Here is a 19,357-nt window from a genome sequence, read left to right on the forward strand (position 1 = left end):
GATTTGACGGATTGGGTCGACTTGCTTAGAGTTTTGTGGCCGTGGTGGCTGTGTGAAGGCACTCTTGAATTGCAGGAATTGGAGACTGTGCCGCAGTGGCTGATGAGAAGCCATCAGTAACACGAAGCTGAACTATTAGGATATCTAGATGTAAGTTTAGCATGTAAATAATCGACATGATTTAATGCCTAGTAGGGGCTCCTATGTTGATGGATAGCAATCACTAGACTAGAGCGAACGGAAGCAGCTGAGAGAATTTTGTCTTCATCTCTCCTTCCCTTGAAGGGGACACACGAATTTAAATAGACAATATTTTGGCCAAGCCCAATATTCAGGACACTTTCTTCCGTCTTCATCAACACAGCTTATTTATCAGCATTCTCAATTGTCAGGCATAAAACTTTACCTGATTTACCTGCATGTGTACGATCGAAGCCTCAAATGGACGGCCACCACTCGCCCTGGAATTCCGGTCAAGTTTTCTTTGCTTCTGACGAGGATTCCGACCTATTACTGCCGTCTAAAGCATCGCTTTCCGGCTCTGAAGGCAACCACGGTTCTTCTGAGCAAGATTCCGACCATGTATCATCGCTGCACGTGAGTGGCAGAATTATATCTGTCACATTTACCATTCCTTATAGACTGCAAGTTCAAAAAGGAAGAGACAACTGGGTACGCATGCTTCGAGTCTCTCTTCCTTCATGAGGAATCATTATAGCCCGGATGGGATTTCGAGAGCTGACCCAAGTAGCGAGTAGATCTCTGCAACCGCCATGATCATTCGGTTCAGTTCGACGTCTTGAATCAGCTCTCATCTCCATATTCTCCTTGGGATCACATCATCGTTGGCTGGACCGGGGAAGTAAAGTTTTCCGGAACAGCTGGTAGTGATGAAGACACATTAGACTTGGAGAGTACACCCGAAGTAGTTGAGTATGATGAAACATCTGGCAGTGATGAAGACACGATATGCCTGGAGAGTATAATCGAAGAAGTTGAGTTTTCTGAAACACCTGGCAGTGATCATCCGCTTCCACCACAGAACGAACCCGAAGACGAAGGACTCGTCGATTACCGCAACAAAGAAGGGCTTGAACGGCAGCTGTACCATGCTGGTCTCAAAACAGTGCCAATCTAGTTGGCGGCCTTGTCGGAATTTTCAGCAGATGGAGTCCTCTTGAGGAGGCAAACCAGATGGAGGCGGCTTGTTGATAACGTCCTTTGCCCATATTTTCTCGGCGATAAACTTTCGTCAACCGATTTCGAGTCTCAGGAAATATGGCGCGACTATTACTTCATGATGGAGTGCTTTTTCGACAAAATCCACGAAATATACACGCCGGGAGATGTCATCATGGTTCATGATTATCATCTGATGATGCTGCCTCGCCTTCTTCGACGACGCTTGCCGGACGCAAATGTCACATTTTCCATGCACACTCCCTGCCGTCGTATACTTGAGATGCCAGGGCGGCTCGGAGAATTCGTTGAAGGTATCCTTGGATCGAATATCATCACCTTTCTGGAGCCCCAAGACACGGTGGATTTCAGTAGTTGGTGTGAACAGAAATCCTCAGATCGGCCATCATACTGGGCAACTCGAGCTATGGATTCATGCTACAGTCTTCCAATGGGGATTCATGTATCCGGCATCCTATCAGTTGCACAAAGCGAAGCAGTCAGCGAACGGTGCGAGACTCTAAGAAGAGCTTTCCAAAACAGAGCGCTTATCTTTTCGTACGGCACGCCTAGCAGCCAGGCGGAGATGAGAGAAGTATCGAGAGGATACTCTCGATTGCTGGAACAGGTGGCCTGGTGGGGGGGAATCCGCCATCTTATTACAAGTAGTATGCACATCTAGGGCTAACGATCCCCTTGAAGACTACAGTATATTCGATAACTTGATTGGCTTGAGCGAATATACGCAGCCTATATAGTCTATATGGTGTGAAGGTCGTGTTTCAGAGCTTGATTTTCATGCTCTGGTACGATGCAGCGATGCAGCCATTTTCTCCTTTGCTCCCGGCGGTCCCATGACGGCAGCCCTAGAGTATTTTGTTTGCCAGCCGACAGGCAATAAACGCCCCATTGTCTCAGATGTAAATCCGATTCTTTATCAGGCTCCGGGGGTGGTCCCATATCGCCGGGGAGATTATGACAGCATCGCGAGTGCAATCGACTATACCTTGCGGCTACCTGGCGGGCTATGGATGGGGACACCTGGGACACCTCGCCTCGAGGACTACGATGTGAGCATTTTCTACACTGCGGAGTGGTGGACGACATTTGTCTTGCGCCTTCTCATGGAGAAGCTGCTGCGTGGCTGTAGGCCGGCGGGTGTTTCTGACACTGACGTGCGCGGCTCACGCTCACCTGAGTTTGCCGGAGCATAGGATGCCGATGAAGAACTGAGCAGTGGAGACGGAACAAGTCCAACAGGCGGTGGAGGAGACTCTATGGGAAGCTACGATGACTGTGGTGAAGGAGGCGATGATGAAGACTCTACTGAGGGTGAGAAAGGGGGAAAGGGGGGGGAATGATGGAGAAGAAGACGGAGAAGAAGGAGGCACAGAAGCAGAGGGATCTGAAGATGGTCAAGTGACGCCAGTTGAGAGGATGAGGACGCACTCAGTGGAATTGGAAAGAATGGGATCTGTAAGAGAAGCGTGGGCGGGAAAGGAGCCGGCAACAGTCTGACTATGTGTGTATTTGATTTAGCTGGCTGATATGTGACAGCATCGGCAATGAGTGCAAGTGCGAGATCCGCCTCTCGGGAAAGCGAGAAACAAAGTAAATGAAAATAATAAGATTAATAATAAACATGCTTCAATCACCATCTCTAATTGACTGCCATGTAACCTCCAGGTTTCCGGCAAAGTCCAGGGTAGGATCCAAATTCCCCGCGATCCCAAAACCACACCCTTGTAATAAAACCCGTGCAGTTCATGTCACAAGATCTCGCATCCACACGAGCACCCAAAAAGCCCTACCCTTTTAAAAGACTCTCATAGGCTTATCCTATCAGCCGACAGCCTTTGACCACGATCATCATTTCGCTGGTCCCGTGAGGAATCGGCCGCGTGGGGTTACATCATGGCAGAGATGAAAAATGATTGTTGTCTGGGCCAGGTGAGCCTTGTGTTATGCGCTGCAGGCAGTTCAAACGGGCGCTGCGGTTTGGAGAGGTTGAAGTGTGATGGGATGCCTGGAGGGCTTTTTTACTTGTTTTAAATGCTTGACTGGTTGGGTTTGATTATTTATTGGCGTTGTGTTGGTTTTTGTAATAGATGTTTGATATATTTGCTTGTGATGGATTTGTCTGCGACTTACACGAGCTGACGTGCTATTCAACTCTGTATCTGACATCAACTCATTCCATCTAAACACACTCGTTCAAGTCTGTCTTTTCTTCGCTTTTCCCCTTCCATGGACCCAAACCACCCCTTCATCGCCTCCTGGACCGCCACGCCCATCCCCAACCTCTCCCTCTCCGCAGGCGGCCTCCTCGCCCTCGCAGACCTCAACACCATCGCCCAGCGCACCGCCATCGCCGGCGGCTCTTCCTGGCTGGATGCCTTTGTGCTCGCGCCGGGCCTGCACTACCAGCAGGCGGCGGACTCGCTAACGCCCGAGTATGGCGCCGGCAGGCCGGTGCTGTCAATGGCGCTGGACGGCGGGAAGCACTACGTTGTTAATAACGTGGCCATGGTCAAGTATCTACGGCGGCTGTGGGAGCGGCAGGGCAAGTACGGCGTTGTGACGCTGTATGTGGAGATGGACCCGGGTGAAGGGTTTGGCGGGAGCGTGTTGGCGTTTGCGTCGTCGCTGTCGCTGCTGCTGGGCCATGAGGCTGCTGGGAAGAGGGATAATACGAGGAGGAGGTGGCAGAGGAGGCAGCAGCGCGGGCTGAGGAAGTTGCGGGAGATTGACCACGAGAGCCATGTGAGGGAGGTGCTGGAGATGGACTGGGTGAGCCATGTGCTGTATCTGCTGAGTCCGCTGCTGACGGTGTCGGCGATTGTGTTTATGGTGTTGCTGCAGGACTGGTGGGGGCTGGGCTTCATCATTGCGCTCATGGTGTCGCGGCTGGCGAATATCTGGGCCATCAAGGAGCGTTCGCGACCTGCCACGCCGCCTGCGCCTCTTACGCCTGTTCCTCCTGTAAAGGATGTGCCTGTACCTGTACTAGTCACGTCGCCAGAGCCGACTGCGGTGGCGGGTTCAAAGGCCTCTCTGCCGCTGCCCTTTTCGCTCAAGAGGGAGGACACGGGCATGACGGAGTACACCATCGACTGGGGCCAGAACCGGCGCGTCGTGCTCAAGGGCCTGGACGCCGACCTGCGCGCCGTGACGACGGAGACGTGGCTGCGGGCCAAGACGACGCTGGAGGGCTATCTCGAGGCAATGTCCAAGCTCATCGTGTACATGGTGGCCTCGCTGAGCGGCAACCTCTCGCAGGCGGGCGCCATTGTGCTCATGGCGCTGCTGCTCGTCAGCGCGGGTCTTTTGGGCCTGAGCAATGCTCACTCGACGAGCTTGCAGATGCATGGCCGGCGGGTGGGCAGGTTGAAGGTGGGAAAAGTGCAGATTGCGCCGTTGGATCCGAGGTTGGCGGCGGATGGGCAGATTGATGCGGCGGATGGGATCCCCGTTCACATTGTACCAGTACCTAGTCAGTGATTCAGATGGGAGTTTCATTTCTAGAAGGAAGAGGCGTTGTGCTAGGTTAGATATATAGACATGTGTATGAAGAAAGACTTGTAATTCTCCCCTGCCCTTAGTTATATTGTATTCTTTTATAAACGCTCGTACGGTGATAGGTAGAACTCATACACTCCATCATAACAAAACATAATTCGATAAAAAAATATAGCGTGTTAACAGAAAAAAAGATTGAAACGTTATCCCAACAAAGTCACCGCAAATATCTCCAGACTGCTCTTCGTGTTTGTAAAGATAATTCGTACGTCAATGTCATTGATAAGACAATACTAAAGGACCCGGTGAATAGAAACACCACTGCATATATATATAGATAAATCTCTCTGTGCGCATAAAGGGTGTCGTATCGAATGGCGTCAAGCCATGAAGCTAATTTATGCGTTGGCCGGCGGGTCTGCTTTTTCTCCTGGTCCTTCTTCAGCGGGAGGTTCTGACTTCACTGGCGAAGCTGCATCTGCCATGGGCTCGTCTTCCGGCACAGTTTCAGGCTCTAATTTAGGCGCAGGTTCCGGTTCGTGTTTCAACTCTGGCTCAGGTTCTGGCTTTGACTCTGGCTCTGGCTCTAGCTCATGTTGGGACTCTGGCTCCGGGTTTGGTTCATCTTCTAGTTTTGATTCCTGCTCTGGCTCAGGCAGTGTCTCTGGCTGCGGGATGTCGTGCATGGCGCCGTCTTCAGTGACGGGCGGTGCGGCCTCGGCTTCAGGCACAGTTTCAGGCTCAGCTTCAGGCTCAGCTACTGGCTCAGCTTCAGGCTCAGCTTCAGGCTCAGCTACTGGCTCAGCTACTGGCTCAACCTGAGGCTCAGCTACTGGCTCAACCTGAGGCTCAACTTGAGGCTCAGCCGCTGGCTCAACTTGGGGTTCAACTTGGGGCTGAGCTTCAGGCTCAACTTGGGGTTCAACTTGGGGCTCAGCTTCAGGCTCAGCTTCAGGCTCAGCTTCAACTTCAGGTTCAGCAACGTCAGGTAGCGTTGTATCAACAGGACCTTCAGGTTCAGCAACGTCAGGTAGTGTTGTATCAACAGGACTCTCAGGTTCAGCCTCGGGGGCGGACGTGGTGTCGGGCTTAATAACTTCTTCCAGTAGCTGTGACGCAGCTGCCTGGCGATCAAGTTCTCCCATCAGACCTCCAAGCAGATCCGGCTCGTCCTCTTCCTCCTTGGCCGTAGGAGCATCGTCAGCTGCTTCAGGAGCAACCACCTGCGGTTCAGTTGACTCAGCCCTTGTGCTTGCAGCTACAGTCTCTTCCTTTCCATCATCTACTGATACGTTTCCAAGTTCCGAAGGTGCCCCAGATCCAGGCATAGGAGCTGTTACCGAGACTGAGTCCTCCGGCTTGATGGTATCCTCGGTCATTGTAGACAGCTGATGCATTATCATCGGTCTTTGGACGCTGGCATCGGGTTGGACGCTGTCTTGTCCCTTGGAAGCTTCATCAGAGGCTCGGAAGCTTTCATCTTCAGCCCTCGGGCTTGAGATATTGCCTACTTGGTCAGGAGGAGGCAAAGCCGCTTGTTCAACGGGTCTTTCAAGGGCTCTTTCAAGGGCAGCTTCATCATGCGGAATATCTCGCTCAATAGCCTCCTGAGGAGCTTCTCCAACGATTGTTGAAGGCGGCTCAGCGACAGTAGAGTCGGCTGTGTTATCGACAACAGGCAAATCCAAAAAGGGCTGAGCAATTGCGGCCTCGGGCTCGGTGCTCACCGATGGCGCGGATGGAGAGGGCACGATGACGGTATTCCTAGGAGGCGTGTCTTCGTGCTTGATCGGCAGAGAAAGAGGGTTCTCCGGAGGTAGTTCGAGTGTAGGATTTGCTGGCTTGGGAGGCGAGGGCTCTCTTGGCGCTGGCTCTTCTGGCGCCGGCTGTTCATCCTGCATCTCAGTATCAGGGTTCTCAATTATGTGAGACGCATCGGCCATTTCTTCATCGTGATCCTTGGGAGCATCTAGAATGGATTCATCGACAAAACCAGTTTCGTCGCCTTCGCCTTCTTCTCCATCTTCGCCCTCGTCACCGTCGTCGCCCTCTTCATCATCATCCTCCTCTTCATCCCCGTCGCCTTCGCCATCGCCAATTTCGCTATCCACATTCGGAGGCGCGTTTTCGTTTTGTGCGAGTGTCTACATTCCAAAAAAGTTAGTTTCAAGTTGACGCAGCAGCTGTTTAGCGAGACACTTACGACTCCTCCATTGCTCTCAGTCTTGATCGCTGCTGCGACTCCAGCCGCTGCAGGCACACTTCTGGCCGCCTGCTGATCTGCAGAGGGCTGCTGTCTTGACTTCTTCTTGCCTCGCCCAGGCCCAGCCTTTGCTTTTCTCTTCGGTGGCGGCGGCCTTCTCCTGGCTGCTGCCTGCGACATGGCAGCATAGGTATCTGGCTGTGCCGCGGGGATGGCCTCGACCCTGGTTGATATGACTTCGCCGTCTACCCGTTGGCCTTCGGACAGAGTAACTTCCTCCGTGTACGGGTTTCCAGCTGCGTCCATCCGCCGGACTGTAGCCCTGGTCACCGTCGGCCCTTGGACCTTCTCCTCTATCGTTCGGCTCGCCGTGGTGACGGTGTTCTTCCTACGCTTAGCGAGGTGCGAGATCTCCGGTGCCTCGACATTCTTGGGCAGCTGCTTCCAAACCCGGATCTGATAACCCTGCGCGCTTGTATCCTCCTCTTTCTTCTCGAGCTTGTCCTGCATGCTGGTCTCGTTATCCGCCTCCTCATCCTCGTTTGGGTGCGGGCGCTTGTATAGCCGGCCGGAACGCGCAGCGCGGAGAAGCTCCTGCGTGTGCGGCGGCAGCAGAGTCGCATCTTTGGGCATGCCGTGGATGAGCTCGATGGCCCAGATGTCGTTTTGCTGCTGCTGCTCCTGCTGCACCGGAGGCGCGACGTTGACCCATTCGGGCCGCCATTGACGGACGGGAAGACCTGCGATTATCAGCTGCTGTCGCGTCATGGGTTGAGCGCAGTGTCGGCAAACCTTCAAAGTCGTCGTGCTCGGCGTAGCCGCTGCGGCCAGCGCGTCTTGTCTAGAAGATCTTGTCAGCCGAGAGTGTCGCGCAGTCTTGATCGCGACCAGAACATACTCCTGGGGCCATTGCGCTGCACGGATTGCTGCAGAAAGCGGCCTCGCCTGTGACGGAGCGGCGCGAAATTCAGCGCGATAGCAGGGCGGATGCTCAAGTCGTGCGTCTTGCGATGCGCCCGGAGCGAGGATCGTCTGATACGCTGCAATGTCTAGGACGAATCAATTGGCGACCGGGACACGACCCGGAAGTTGACTGGCGAAAACGATGCGCATGCAGCCAATTAGAGGTGTTGCAGAATGATGACATAAGCGTGCCGTAGTGCGCCTCTTGCAGATTGCAGCGCATGAAAGATGACTAGAATCCATGAATGCCAAGAATGGCTGTGCTTTGCTGTGATAAGCTATTTTGTAATTGAGGGTAATTGACAATGGGAGATGTCTCCAACTCGTCTTGAACTGCTTAAATCAAGTAGTTTGGAGTTGGACGAATCAAGTTTAAACGTTGTTCAGCCTCTCGAGATGGGGCACTTATAAGTAGGTATGTACCATCTCTAGCACTCCAGGCCTCTGTGATCGCTGTAGTAATAGCTGGCGAGTACCCAGCAGCATGATGCAATTCCAGCGCAACTCCATCTCATCACATCTCCTCAATTGACGTCCCGTAGGGCCAAGACGTCGAGCTCGTAGCGACAAGATGATCATAATCTGCCCCATTAGGCTCAACTTGGACACCGGCGAGTTGTCGCAACCAGAATTGAGATTTGTTGTAGTGTAGTAGTCTAATATTTGTTTCATAACGATCCCGCAATACTCCTAAACCAAGCCGAAAAGTCGTCTCTCGATATTCCAGTGGTATATGTATGATGTACAAGCCCATTGCCATCCTACTGTACAGCCATCATTCCGCCCGTGATTATTTTCGTCGTTAATGCATGCATCCGCTGCGTAATCAGTCATGCCTATACATGTATCTGTTAGCGATTTCGGCAGTCTCCAATGGTCCAGGGCGTCTAGACTCACCCTGTGTCTTTTTGCCTTAATATCTCTCCTGAATGGCCGGTTTCTTTGCCCTGAATCATCAAAGTCAGCGTTTAAAACATTGCAAGCCTCAGAAAGGGAGCGATATACCGATTGTCCGCCCTCCACTACTAATCGATCCAGCTTGTAGAACTGTCCAATGATGGTTTGTCGCTGTCATGGCCGTTAGTACCTTGCTCGCGAGAAGAAACGCCAGAGAGCAGCCTCATCTCATACCTTCATCGTCTGGAGTTCCTTCAGCCCCTTCTGGATCAGCTCTTGGATCTGGCGCGAATCTTGTACCGCAATATTTTCTCGGAAAGCATCTCGGGTCCGTCGCCTCGCATATTCGCGGAAATTGTAGGAGCTGAATTCTTTGCTCTGGCGCAACAACTGTCGATACTAAAATGACAATCACAGTTAGCCTGAGTGTATACCAAAGTTCAAGCCATGCCCAAAGCTTGTGAGCGTCCATATTGCTGTTTTCATGCATCCCCCACCATAGCAATATGTAGTCTCGCCGAGGCAACAGCCCTTGTTGCGCTTTCGCGTCGGGAGAAATCGACTTACCAGTGATCGCGTCTGCTGTGGTAAATCACCCCGTAAGGTGCCGACTAAAGACATTGTGTGGTGGTGATGTGGTGATGTGTTGTTGCCGATTGCAAGTATGGGCGTTCATTCCGCATACACCAAACATTGATAATGACGGCGGGCGGTTCGGTGTTAGTCGGGCCGGAGAAATCCCTGCTCCGAACGGGAGCCCCGTCCGAGCTTTGCCCGGCGAATTTCAACATTGAGAGTCGCCCGCTGATAGCTTTGGACCGAGTGGATGCTGCTGCTGTCTCCGAACAGCCGAAGGCATCCGGTATATTCAGCTGGGCTGTCTGATTCAGGGCCTTGGGCGGCCATGTACTACTCTGAGTGAGATTCGTTACTAGTGTTTATCCTAAACATGCCTGTAGTACGTTTAACATGGGACCTGCGCAGCTGTCATCCGTCCACAGCAGGCAAATAAACTACGAGGTTTGCCCCATATATGGGCAGGTGGCGTGGCAAATTGATCACTTTTTCTCTGTTGACGTAGTCGTTCAAATGCAGTGATTGTTATATCTGCGAAGAAAAATTGGTTAATCCTTATTCGCACTGATGGCATTTATTTTGTGCACCTTGAGTCAGAAGTCTATGTAAGATTTGGATGTAATGCAAGCATGTTCGCCTCTTTGGCAAGAGTATTGAAACAGCCTCGGGGTATGTTCTCCATTGACGCATAATAACTTTTAGTAATCCCTCTAATTTATCAATTTTTGACAGGTCATGAGCTGGATCCTCCAGAGGCAGCAAACGATGCCAAGGCTTGCGCAATGGTTTCAGATGAGAAGCCGTTGGCACTAAGCATCTGGTTGAATCTCGTATCATGATCCAAGTCTCCCTCCAGCTGAGTCGTTAGAGTGTACTGTCTCTGAGACTGGTTTGGTTTTACGACAGTGACAGCTTGAGTGTGCTTCTTCTCTGAAAGGAAAGGGGCAAACACCACATTGGTGACAGATGCGTTGAGATTTGCCAACTCCGCGGGATGGCTGTTATCAACGAGATTCCATTTGAGAATCTTGCCCTTAACATGGCCTGTAATGATGGAAGTACCGCCATGGCTTACTGTCATGCAGGAGGCAGGTCCTACATCTTCATCGGCCACTCCCAAGGGAGAGTTGATCTGCATAACGATGGATGCTAGCTCAGCACTGCGGGATCCCAGAAGGGGCTTGTCGCCAAACAGTTCAACGAGGTAGAGGCTGGCATCCTCGGAAGAAACGTAGAGGGTTCGAGCACAAGGATCCAAAGATATGCAGAGAGGAGCTGTAGGGAACAACAGCGTCCGCAGGACCTGGCCTGACTGGTAGTTCCATAGAATGCAGGTCTTATCCTTGCTTGCAGATACGCAGAGGCTCGTCTCGGGGTTGGAGCCTGGACCCAGCACAAGGTCGATGACGGCAGCTCGGTGGTTGGACAAGGTCCTATCAGGCTCATGGCCAATATCCTGCCCAGCCTCCAGGAGACGTGGCAGGGACCACACGTTGACATTAGAATCATCCGAGGCTGACAGCACGTGGCTAGGAGATACGGCAATGCAGCTAACGGCCTGCACATGGCATGGAGGCGTTGTGATTTGTCGCCCTGTACAAGTCTAGACTTCCATGTTAGTATATCTGACACGGATAGGCGAGCACCCTGGCATTTCGCCATGTGAAAAATGACTGAATCATTGAAGCAAAAGCAAAGAGAGAGCAGAAAATGAGGAGACTAAACATACTTCCCAGAGTATTAACCGGCCCTCAGCTGTACCTAGAATAAGAACGTCCCCAGCGAGAGCGAGGCATCTTATCCTTTCCTGAAAAGGAACAAGAGCTTCTTGGTTTCCCCGGGCTCGAGAATAGACATGAACATGAGCTTTCTGATCTTGGGCAGCAAACACATGAGAATCGCTTATAGCTAAACAGTGAACTGGTGCCGAGCTCTTCTTGAAGGATGACTTGACAGCCCACGTGGGTGATAGTGTGTGTGCGTAGATGCCAACGTCTTTTGATATCGCCGTGTTGGCAGTTATGGGTGGCCCGCACACCGAAGAGAAGAGCTCGTCTGATAGCATGGCGACTGGGTATGCCCTGGGGATGACTGGACCTTGAAAAGTGGCGTTTCCGGGCACTTGAAACCCAGACTGTTATTCTGAAGTCCTTGGCTATCAGGCCTAGACTGATGCCAATCCTCGCTGGTATTGAGATCACCAATGGCAGCCAAAGCAGTGACAAGGAGATGCTAATGCCAATGGCCTGCCCACTAGTAATTCAGCTGTAGATGCGGAGTTCGGATATCGTGTGCCCCTAGCAGCTTTACGTCTGGTCGCGTGGTTGCGGTATGAGTTTCAATCTCACGGTCCAGCTTCAAAAAAGCAAAGAAAAAACTAGCCGTTGGAAGAAATCCGCGAAATTTGACGTCTAGCTGGAAATGCACGGTGACCCGCTATCTGGGGCGCCCAACTCCAGCAGCCCATCGGATCCAGGCCTTTTCAGCGCCTCTGGGTCCTTCTGATGCCGCCTGTTAGCGCCCCTTGGCGGGCCTCTAGCCACCAGCGTCCGATCATCTGTAGGCGACTTATCTGATTAGCAGGCCTGGCTAGGCCCATCCTGGCTCTCCCTGCTTTGCGCCTCTCGCCGGCCACAGACTATTGCGTTCTCAACCTCATCTCCGCCTCTGCCTATCTGTCTGTGATGCGGCGTCTCACCGGCCCATCCAAGATGCATATGCGAGTACGATGTACGAGCCCAGCTCCAGGCCGCGCCCTGCATATCGCCACAGCGACTATCGGCTGCCAGCTCATCATTTGCGTCCCTTGCGTTGAGAAGCCCGGCTCCTAGTGGCCTGTCTCGCCCTTGACCCAGGATGACCCCTCCGAACCGTAGTATCGTGCACCTAATCTAACTCCAAGTTGGATCTGCGGGGTCTCCGGATATGACATGCTCAACTTCCGCTCAGCTCGCTGTCGCTGCCCAGAGCGCGGCCATGTGGTGGTGGATGCCCCGAGACTCCGCAGCGCTGCAGCTCCTCTATGCCGGTTAAGGAGCTGATGATACTGGCCTGATGGTTCGACATGATGGTTTGCATATGCATTCATACCCGGACCTGGAGCATTTCCTCAGCGAGAGGCTGCTGGGCCGTCATTGCAAGGTCTTCGGGGGGGCACGGGATACGACGCGAACCCTGCCACTCGCCTGTCGAGACCGTGGCTCTGATTAATTACTTTTTCTTTCCTTTTTCTTGCATGCGGCCAACAACAGACCCGGAATGCAGGGGCAGCGTCCTCAGCCCCTCAGATGGTACGGAGTAGTGTTCTGTACCACACTCAACCCTGGAACGAAACCGACAGAGAGCTGACTTTGGCGTAGTATTGTCTAATACTGTGAATTACACCCATAGGTGCTATCTCTCTCACGGACCTGGTAATTGTGCGTGCACGAAGCAATTGCGAAGACAAACCGGAGGCACTAGCTGCTACTTCGTGCCTTGGAAAGCTCCGCTCCTCACGCCACTCTCAGGCCAGAAAGGAGAAAGAAACGAAAAAAGAAGAGGAGAGCAAAGAGTAAAGGCAAAAAAAGGAAAGAAAACAGCTACTCGCAAGGATATCTGTACTCACTAGCTGGGTGGTAACCTATTTGCACTACGAATACTACTTCTACTAGTGAGCAGAGTACTCCCTATCTGTCGCTGCGGAGCTGGAGTCACACGAAACTGCCTTGCTCTAGCTCTCCGATGAATATACTTGTAGCTCCCTAGCTCTCAGGAGATGACTGTTGCTCTCCAAACGGAAAACACCGTTGAGCCGAAAGAACTCTGATTCGTGATCCTCATCCGGGCACGACATGGCAAGCATCATTGGTACGGATCGAGGCGAGCCACTTCTCCCGAAAGCATTGGCTGTCTAAGAGTCTTCCGACTATGACCAAAAGAGATAGCTACTTATTAGCTGCAGGCGCTCGCATACCCCCCCTTGCAGGAAACCACAGAGGAGATTAAAAAGTGGCCATGATACAAGTGACGTGGGTCCGTCTTGACGGCCATGGTACGCCTCCAGGGCCTCTTACTTCGACGCTCTTTTTGCTAGCAGCCCTTGTATTTGCTGCAAACAGGAAAAAGTGCAGAGCAAAAATCGGACGCCGAAACACGCAAGATGCTAAAGAAGACGGCACAAGCGAGATTCCCTCGACCTGAGCTTGGTGCTAGAACGAAACAGTGGTCGAATATCGGAGTTTGTCTTGGCCAGATAGAGGCCTGGGCTTTGACCTTGACGAGTTGGAGCTTGGTGATGCCTAGCATTTTCTCTTCACTCTCAACATGCCGTCCGCCCCTCCCTTCCAAGTCAATAATCCATAGGCTAACAATGACCTACACTAAACTGGAGCTGCATCTTTCTTCTGGTCCGCGCCAACCCCTGAATATGGCTTTTGCTTGTGCTACTAGCTAGGGTGTAGTCACCCTTCTCAAAAGTCTCCATACTTTGGCCATCGCAATGAGGCTCCTTGCAGTACCATTTATTATACGCAGTCGACATTTGAGATATCACTTTTTTTGGTACATATGCATGTGCTAGATCGGCCCCTCATCCGGTTGCTCAGTGCATCGGATTTCAGCTTCTCGGCAAGTTGACTTGTTCAATACCATCTGAAACAACTTTCCTATCACGAACCATTCGTCCTGCCCATCATCTCTTCCCACAAAGTCTCTGAAATGCAAGAGAGTACAAAGTACTATTACTACTAGTAGTAGTAGTTGGGCTGCCAACATCCCATCCCTTGTGTTTGACTCTGTCTGTGTCTTGCTTTTTCCGCCAGTCGTCTCGTACAACAGCCTAGCCCTGAATTTCAACCACTACCACTGCTCACCAGCCGGTATCTGGATTTAGAAACTCTGATAGATTTACTACTAGCTTGTCTATCCCCTCTCATGATATAAATCTGCCATCCCCAGGCTGAGTCGGGATTGACGTAGCCTAAATGTCGGTTAATAGTTTGCAAACAGCCACTTCGCCAACCTGTTTTCTAGAACAGTCTGCCAACAGCTCTAGGAGCGCACCGACCAAGATCACCCTGGCCAGGGCCACGCGGAGAAGAGTGTCAAGTATGAAAGGTCTGCTGCCACTTACATTATCATCGACATCGTCTTGTTCGAGTCTCAATAGCCAGCTACCTGACGAAGCTCTGGAGCAGCGAGTGGACGACTACTTTCCAGAACTACTTGCCCGAGACCTGGAAATATCCACACCAATCTTTGAAGCCAAAAGCATGACAGCTGGACCGCCTATTCCGCCTACTGCTTCGTCATTCAATGGCCATGTGGACAAGCCAAAGGTCGCTACGGTTCCTTTTCGGCCTACTTTTTCGCCATATCAGTCCGCTCATCTACGCGTCCAGGCTCTTGGATCTATCCAAGAGCGACACTCAATGGTATCCTTCCTTGACCAGCAAGAAAGCGACCGATTACACGACATGACATCTGATTCCTGCTCTGCAACTGAGACCGAGACTTCATCGATATATTCTGCAGAGCCCCCCTCATTTCTGGTACCGCATCTGTCCATACACAAGAGAGTATCGAAGCTGCAGTTGGCAAACGAGAAGCCCCCTTCATCAAACATATCGCCAATATCGCGATCTGAGGGTTCCCGGCATGATAGCAGTTGGATCGAAGCTGATTCAGACGCTGAAGACGAGTACAGGGAAGAGGCTGGGATTTATAGCACTGTGCTTCACCTTTCGCCGAGGCCGCCAACGCCGCCAGAATTCGAAGCCAGCAGTGGCTCTATTTCTGTAGGCGGAAGCACGCATAAATATCTGCATCGAAAGGCGCATTCAGTCACAGGGTCCTCGGGTATCGCGCCACCACCGCCAGGGCAACACTTGAGCAACTCGATGGCACAGACGTGGCGGCCTAACTCAACGCAGTACCCTGGGCAGATGCGGTATCCCGACAGCCCAGAAAGCCTCTATCTGCCTATGCCACAATGTACGCCTTCCATACCATCGTTACAGAGCCCACAGTATCCACCCGAGAGTGGTCTCTCCCGGCGTACAAGCAATACGTCGATCAAGAAACGGGCTGGCAGTCACGCGGCTGAGGCTGCGTCAACGACTTACGAGCGTGCTACGCCAGAGTACAATCATTTCGTGTCTTGCATCGATACAAAACAGGCGCCCAGATACGACGGTGTCTACATCCGCCCCTCACCCCCTCCGTCGCCTCTCCCCAGTGTGCAAATGTGGCTCAACGGGAGCGCGCAGCTTTTTTCGTTACCTTTTCAAAGCGATGAGCTGGCTCGTGTAGTTCCCCTACCACCCAATGTCATGGAGAACCTGAGGGTAAACACGGCGTGTTTTCCTGACACGATGCTCGACTCATCCAGCTTAACTATTGATACAATCCGAGCCTACTCCAGGAAGGCTAGACATCCTGCAACAGATACCTCTCCTCTTCCCAGCCCTCAATTCCCAACTACTCCATCGAGACAGTCATTGTGGAGAAGAGTTGTCAAGAGAGGGTCACAGATGCCTCTCAAGACGCGCGATCCGCATGCCGCTGGTGGTGCAAATAACCTGCAATCACCTAGCTCAAGCTCCCTGGAATCTCCCAAGCCGTGGGCATCAATCAAGAATATATTTGGCAATTGCTCTGACTACATCTGTGAAGCACTCTATTGCCACATTGTCGCCTACAATTACATATCTGCTCTTGTTGCCCGATTTCCGGCGCCAATGGCCCCCGGACGCTCATGCTCGCCCATAGAATTACAGGGCGATGATATTCCTAGAAAGGCAGCATCTCTTCTTGGTCTCAACGAGGCAACAACCGTGACTTCGGCGGCATCTGTTCGCTCTGCAAAAAGGAACAGTTTCACGCAATGGGGCAAGGATGATGGGAGGAGTGCTAGCCCAGTGGGTACTTTTGCAAGCCAGGACATGGCCATCAGAAACATTCAGACAGAGCTGCTGCGGTGCATACGACGCCTTATTGCGGCCGCCAGATTGATGTCCGAAAGTGGAGCGGCGGGAGAGAAAGTGGTGGAGATGGACATGGAGGATGCAGATGTGCTGCTGTTGCGCAGTCTCTGCGAAATTGTCAGGGTAAACGAAGAGGTGGCATATATACTCTAATGACGGGATGGATAGATTGTTCGATGGGTATCTTTGAGATTTTTCGAGAGACTCTCTCTTCGTCCAACGTGATTTTCAGGATTAAGCGGGTGGGTTATGGTATGATGTAGGATTATTATTAATGAGACGGATGGAAGTATATCAAGGGCTGGAGTGGTCAGGAAATGGGTACATAGGCTTTCCATATGCAACGGAACAAGGACAGATGATTTCATTTTTCATCATCGCATGTTGTAAGTGGCTAAAGAACGCGAGCTGCTTCATGAATTGGACTTTGTTAAACGTTAAACCGCATCATCCGATTTGGTACAAGTGGAAATGAAATAAACCAAAAGTATTGCTTCATCCTATGGTGCCTTTGCTGTATACTATTCAAAAAGGAATTCTCTCTTCTAGTTATTTAATCTGTAAAGGCCCGTTATCATCACCGAAAAGCTCATCATACCATGGCGTGCGTCCTTTCTGGCAAATGCCGTCCCAGTCTATCGGCGTCAATTTGGCGGGCTTCTCAGCAGTCGCCGGTTCAAACACGGTCACTTGCTTGACGTGACTCTGCATGCCTGGTGGCCAATACGTTACATCTGCTTTTCCATCTTGCCGAGAGGGCATATTCAGAAGTGGCCTTTTTGTCTCGAGGCTCTGCAAGTGCGCGATTACTAGTTCTCGGAGTAGGGGATAGAACCACATCTTGCTCCACCACTGTTTTAAGCGTTTTGGCTTGAGGCCGTCGATGTACGCGTTGTGGTGGATGCCCACTGGGGTGACGCCGAAGAAGAGATCTGTATAGAGAGGGACGTTGCCCCATAGGATGTTTGAGAGAGGACCCTTTTCGGTGTCTGCTTGGTTTGTGAGTTCTTCGGGGAGAGTGGTTATGCGCGGGCCGTTGGGCACGCCGGCTTGGAGTGATGCTTCCCGCATGGCGTTTTCATCGCTGAATTTGATAAAGCTGCCGTCTTCTTCGGAGGAGCAAGTTGCCGGGATAGTGGTGAAGTTGTAATCGAGTCCGATGCCGAACTCGAACTGTTCGCCTGTAAGCGCTTTTGCGGCAATGGTGCGCATTTCTGGGCTGAGAGTTGAAAAGTCGTATTTCGACATGGTGCCGTCCCATGTGGTTTCTAGGTCTCTCATCCACTCCCGCCACATCTCTTGCTCGCCAACGACTTCGGCAAGGAGTGCTTGGTCGCTCCAGAGCTGGCGGCCGCTGCGGGCAACGGTCTCGATTTTGCGTTTGCAGCGCCGGAGGGCTTGGCGGAGGGCGCCCATGGTACCCATGATCATGCCGCTGTTGATGCAGCGAGGCCGGATGTTTTTGTATTTGCGCGCTGGGTCGAATAGCAGTGGTAGTACTTGGTCGGTGCCTTGTCCGTACAAGTCACTCGGCATGGGCGATTGGGGCCAGTGAGCGTAATGGGGGTCTGAGCCGGATTCCCAGTCTGGCTGGCAGTCCTTGGCGGTGGTGACAATGATGGACTGCTCTGGGGGAGACATTGGGAAGTCAGAAGTTGAGTTTTGCTGCGCTCCCTGCCATTCTCGTCGTATTCTCTCATTAGCCTCATTATTGAGGCGATGATACCGCTGAATCAGCACCGACGGGGGCATCTGGAACCATATATCGTATGCGTCGACAAGCACAGCCAAGTCATGTTCGTCTGCACCGCCATCCAAGTCAGTCTGTCCCAAGAGCTCTTCAATGGCAGAGAGAAAGCTCTCGAGTTTTGCAATGTGGCTCCCTGCAAAGTGCCATTCGGGGTGGTTGAACTCGCCGCTCCAGTTCAACAGGGTCGGCAGGGGATAGCCTAGAGCGACTGCTGACATGACGCTTTTGCAAAGGTTGATGTGAGGCGAATCGGCTGGCATAAAGACTCGTAGCCGCCGCTCACCACCGGAATCTCTGGAGGGGACGGGGCCGAGGGCTTCAATGACTTGTCGACCAATGACACCGGAGGATGGTGCCCTGTCTTCGGGAGAGGGACCATATCGCATATGATTGGATGCAGACTGAGTGCTCGTTAATTCTAATTCGAGAAAATGAAAAGAAAAGAGAAATGGAATTGTCTTTGTTTACCAGAGCTGAGAAGAACAGGCTGACGGTCAAAGCCATCCAGAATATGATCTGCCATATCACGCCTTGGCACATGAGCTGCGAGCATCGCCGGAAGCCAGTGGCCCTGGCGGCCATGGCCTGATGTTCATTGTTTGGTAAGATGCGATAATCTGTTTTAGAATTCGGCCGGTCTAAAATGCTGGTAGAATATCCCGGAGGTGTGCGTTTCATGTTTCTTTTACTGGAACTGTAGTAAAAGAGCCTTTGCTGAATGAGGCGAGGGCACTGAGTGTCTCTACTAAATAGGTAGCAGTCGCCGCGACTAGCGATGCATCACTTTGGCGATAGTTTTTTTTTTTCGAGAACATGTGAAGAAAAGGGGATTAAGCGATCGATTTTCCCTTTTTTGTTCCTAACAAGTCCTACCGATGATCCGGAGAGTCTTTGCCGCTGATCGCAGGTCCGAGTCTCATAGCCCGTAGCAAACGTGGGTCTTGCGCTCCAGTAAAACGGCCAAATCAAGAAGCGATTGGCATCTCCATCGAGTGGATGAGAAGAGGCAAGAAAAAGATAAGAGACTACGCGTCACCATCGTTTCTCCTTTTTTTATATTCTTTACATCGTTTAAAAAGAGATTCGATTCCTTATCTCTCCGATTTAGAAACTCTGAAATCTTTGGTCATTTCTTCAATTTTGGTGTCTGCGGTATCGAGTCAGGTGAACCTAGATATAACTGGCGCGCTACCACGTGGGCGGGACTCAACTTCTAAGGGGTCAGCCTCAAACCACGCAACGTCACTCCTTTTCAGTGTGTATGTGCCTCATACGATCCAAAGAGTTGCTGCGTTTCAGAGCAGT

General features: G+C 51.8%; 8 protein-coding genes across 8 annotated transcripts; 4 read left to right on the forward strand and 4 right to left on the reverse strand.

Moving 5' to 3' along the window:
* Positions 1 to 441: 441 nt before the first annotated feature.
* On the forward strand, positions 442 to 1,138 carry TrAtP1_012232 (uncharacterized protein; the record flags this gene model as incomplete). Its single annotated transcript, XM_066115440.1, has 2 exons — positions 442 to 597; positions 752 to 1,138. 2 exons carry the CDS (start codon positions 442 to 444, stop codon positions 1,136 to 1,138), a joined length of 543 nt encoding a protein of 180 aa, XP_065971539.1.
* Positions 1,139 to 2,033: 895 nt separating this feature from the next.
* Positions 2,034 to 2,393, forward strand: TrAtP1_012233 (uncharacterized protein; the record flags this gene model as incomplete). The annotated part of the gene is made up of 1 exon (XM_066115441.1): positions 2,034 to 2,393. The coding sequence occupies one exon, from the start codon at positions 2,034 to 2,036 to the stop codon at positions 2,391 to 2,393; it is 360 nt and encodes a 119-aa protein (XP_065971540.1).
* A 577-nt stretch (positions 2,394 to 2,970) lies between these two features.
* Positions 2,971 to 4,680, forward strand: TrAtP1_012234 (uncharacterized protein; the record flags this gene model as incomplete). The annotated part of the gene is made up of 1 exon (XM_066115442.1): positions 2,971 to 4,680. Exon 1 carries the CDS (start codon positions 3,427 to 3,429, stop codon positions 4,678 to 4,680), a length of 1,254 nt encoding a protein of 417 aa, XP_065971541.1. The 5' UTR covers positions 2,971 to 3,426.
* A 416-nt stretch (positions 4,681 to 5,096) lies between these two features.
* Positions 5,097 to 7,975, reverse strand: TrAtP1_012235 (uncharacterized protein; the record flags this gene model as incomplete). Its single annotated transcript, XM_014090355.2, has 4 exons — positions 7,800 to 7,975; positions 7,694 to 7,742; positions 6,902 to 7,641; positions 5,097 to 6,842 (listed from the first exon to the last, which is right to left on the reverse strand). Exons 1-4 carry the CDS (start codon positions 7,809 to 7,811, stop codon positions 5,097 to 5,099), a joined length of 2,547 nt encoding a protein of 848 aa, XP_013945830.2. The 5' UTR covers positions 7,812 to 7,975.
* Positions 7,976 to 8,690: 715 nt separating this feature from the next.
* TrAtP1_012236 (uncharacterized protein) lies at positions 8,691 to 9,382 on the reverse strand (the record flags this gene model as incomplete). The annotated part of the gene is made up of 5 exons (XM_014090354.2): positions 8,691 to 8,700; positions 8,762 to 8,811; positions 8,870 to 8,932; positions 8,996 to 9,160; positions 9,329 to 9,382. The coding sequence occupies 5 exons, from the start codon at positions 9,380 to 9,382 to the stop codon at positions 8,691 to 8,693; spliced, it is 342 nt and encodes a 113-aa protein (XP_013945829.1).
* Positions 9,383 to 9,855: 473 nt separating this feature from the next.
* On the reverse strand, positions 9,856 to 11,708 carry TrAtP1_012237 (uncharacterized protein). Its single transcript, XM_014090353.2, has 2 exons — positions 11,067 to 11,708; positions 9,856 to 10,940 (listed from the first exon to the last, which is right to left on the reverse strand). The coding sequence occupies exons 1-2, from the start codon at positions 11,400 to 11,402 to the stop codon at positions 10,071 to 10,073; spliced, it is 1,206 nt and encodes a 401-aa protein (XP_013945828.2). The 5' UTR covers positions 11,403 to 11,708; the 3' UTR covers positions 9,856 to 10,070.
* Positions 11,709 to 11,971: 263 nt separating this feature from the next.
* On the forward strand, positions 11,972 to 16,738 carry TrAtP1_012238 (uncharacterized protein). Its single transcript, XM_066115443.1, has 2 exons — positions 11,972 to 12,627; positions 12,697 to 16,738. The coding sequence occupies exon 2, from the start codon at positions 14,302 to 14,304 to the stop codon at positions 16,453 to 16,455; it is 2,154 nt and encodes a 717-aa protein (XP_065971542.1). The 5' UTR covers positions 11,972 to 12,627; positions 12,697 to 14,301; the 3' UTR covers positions 16,456 to 16,738.
* A 113-nt stretch (positions 16,739 to 16,851) lies between these two features.
* TrAtP1_012239 (uncharacterized protein) lies at positions 16,852 to 18,634 on the reverse strand (the record flags this gene model as incomplete). The annotated part of the gene is made up of 2 exons (XM_014090351.2): positions 16,852 to 18,453; positions 18,521 to 18,634. 2 exons carry the CDS (start codon positions 18,632 to 18,634, stop codon positions 16,852 to 16,854), a joined length of 1,716 nt encoding a protein of 571 aa, XP_013945826.2.
* Positions 18,635 to 19,357: the final 723 nt, after the last annotated feature.

This window comes from Trichoderma atroviride, chromosome 7 (genome assembly GCF_020647795.1).
Source record: "Trichoderma atroviride chromosome 7, complete sequence".
NCBI lineage: Eukaryota > Fungi > Ascomycota > Sordariomycetes > Hypocreales > Hypocreaceae > Trichoderma > Trichoderma atroviride.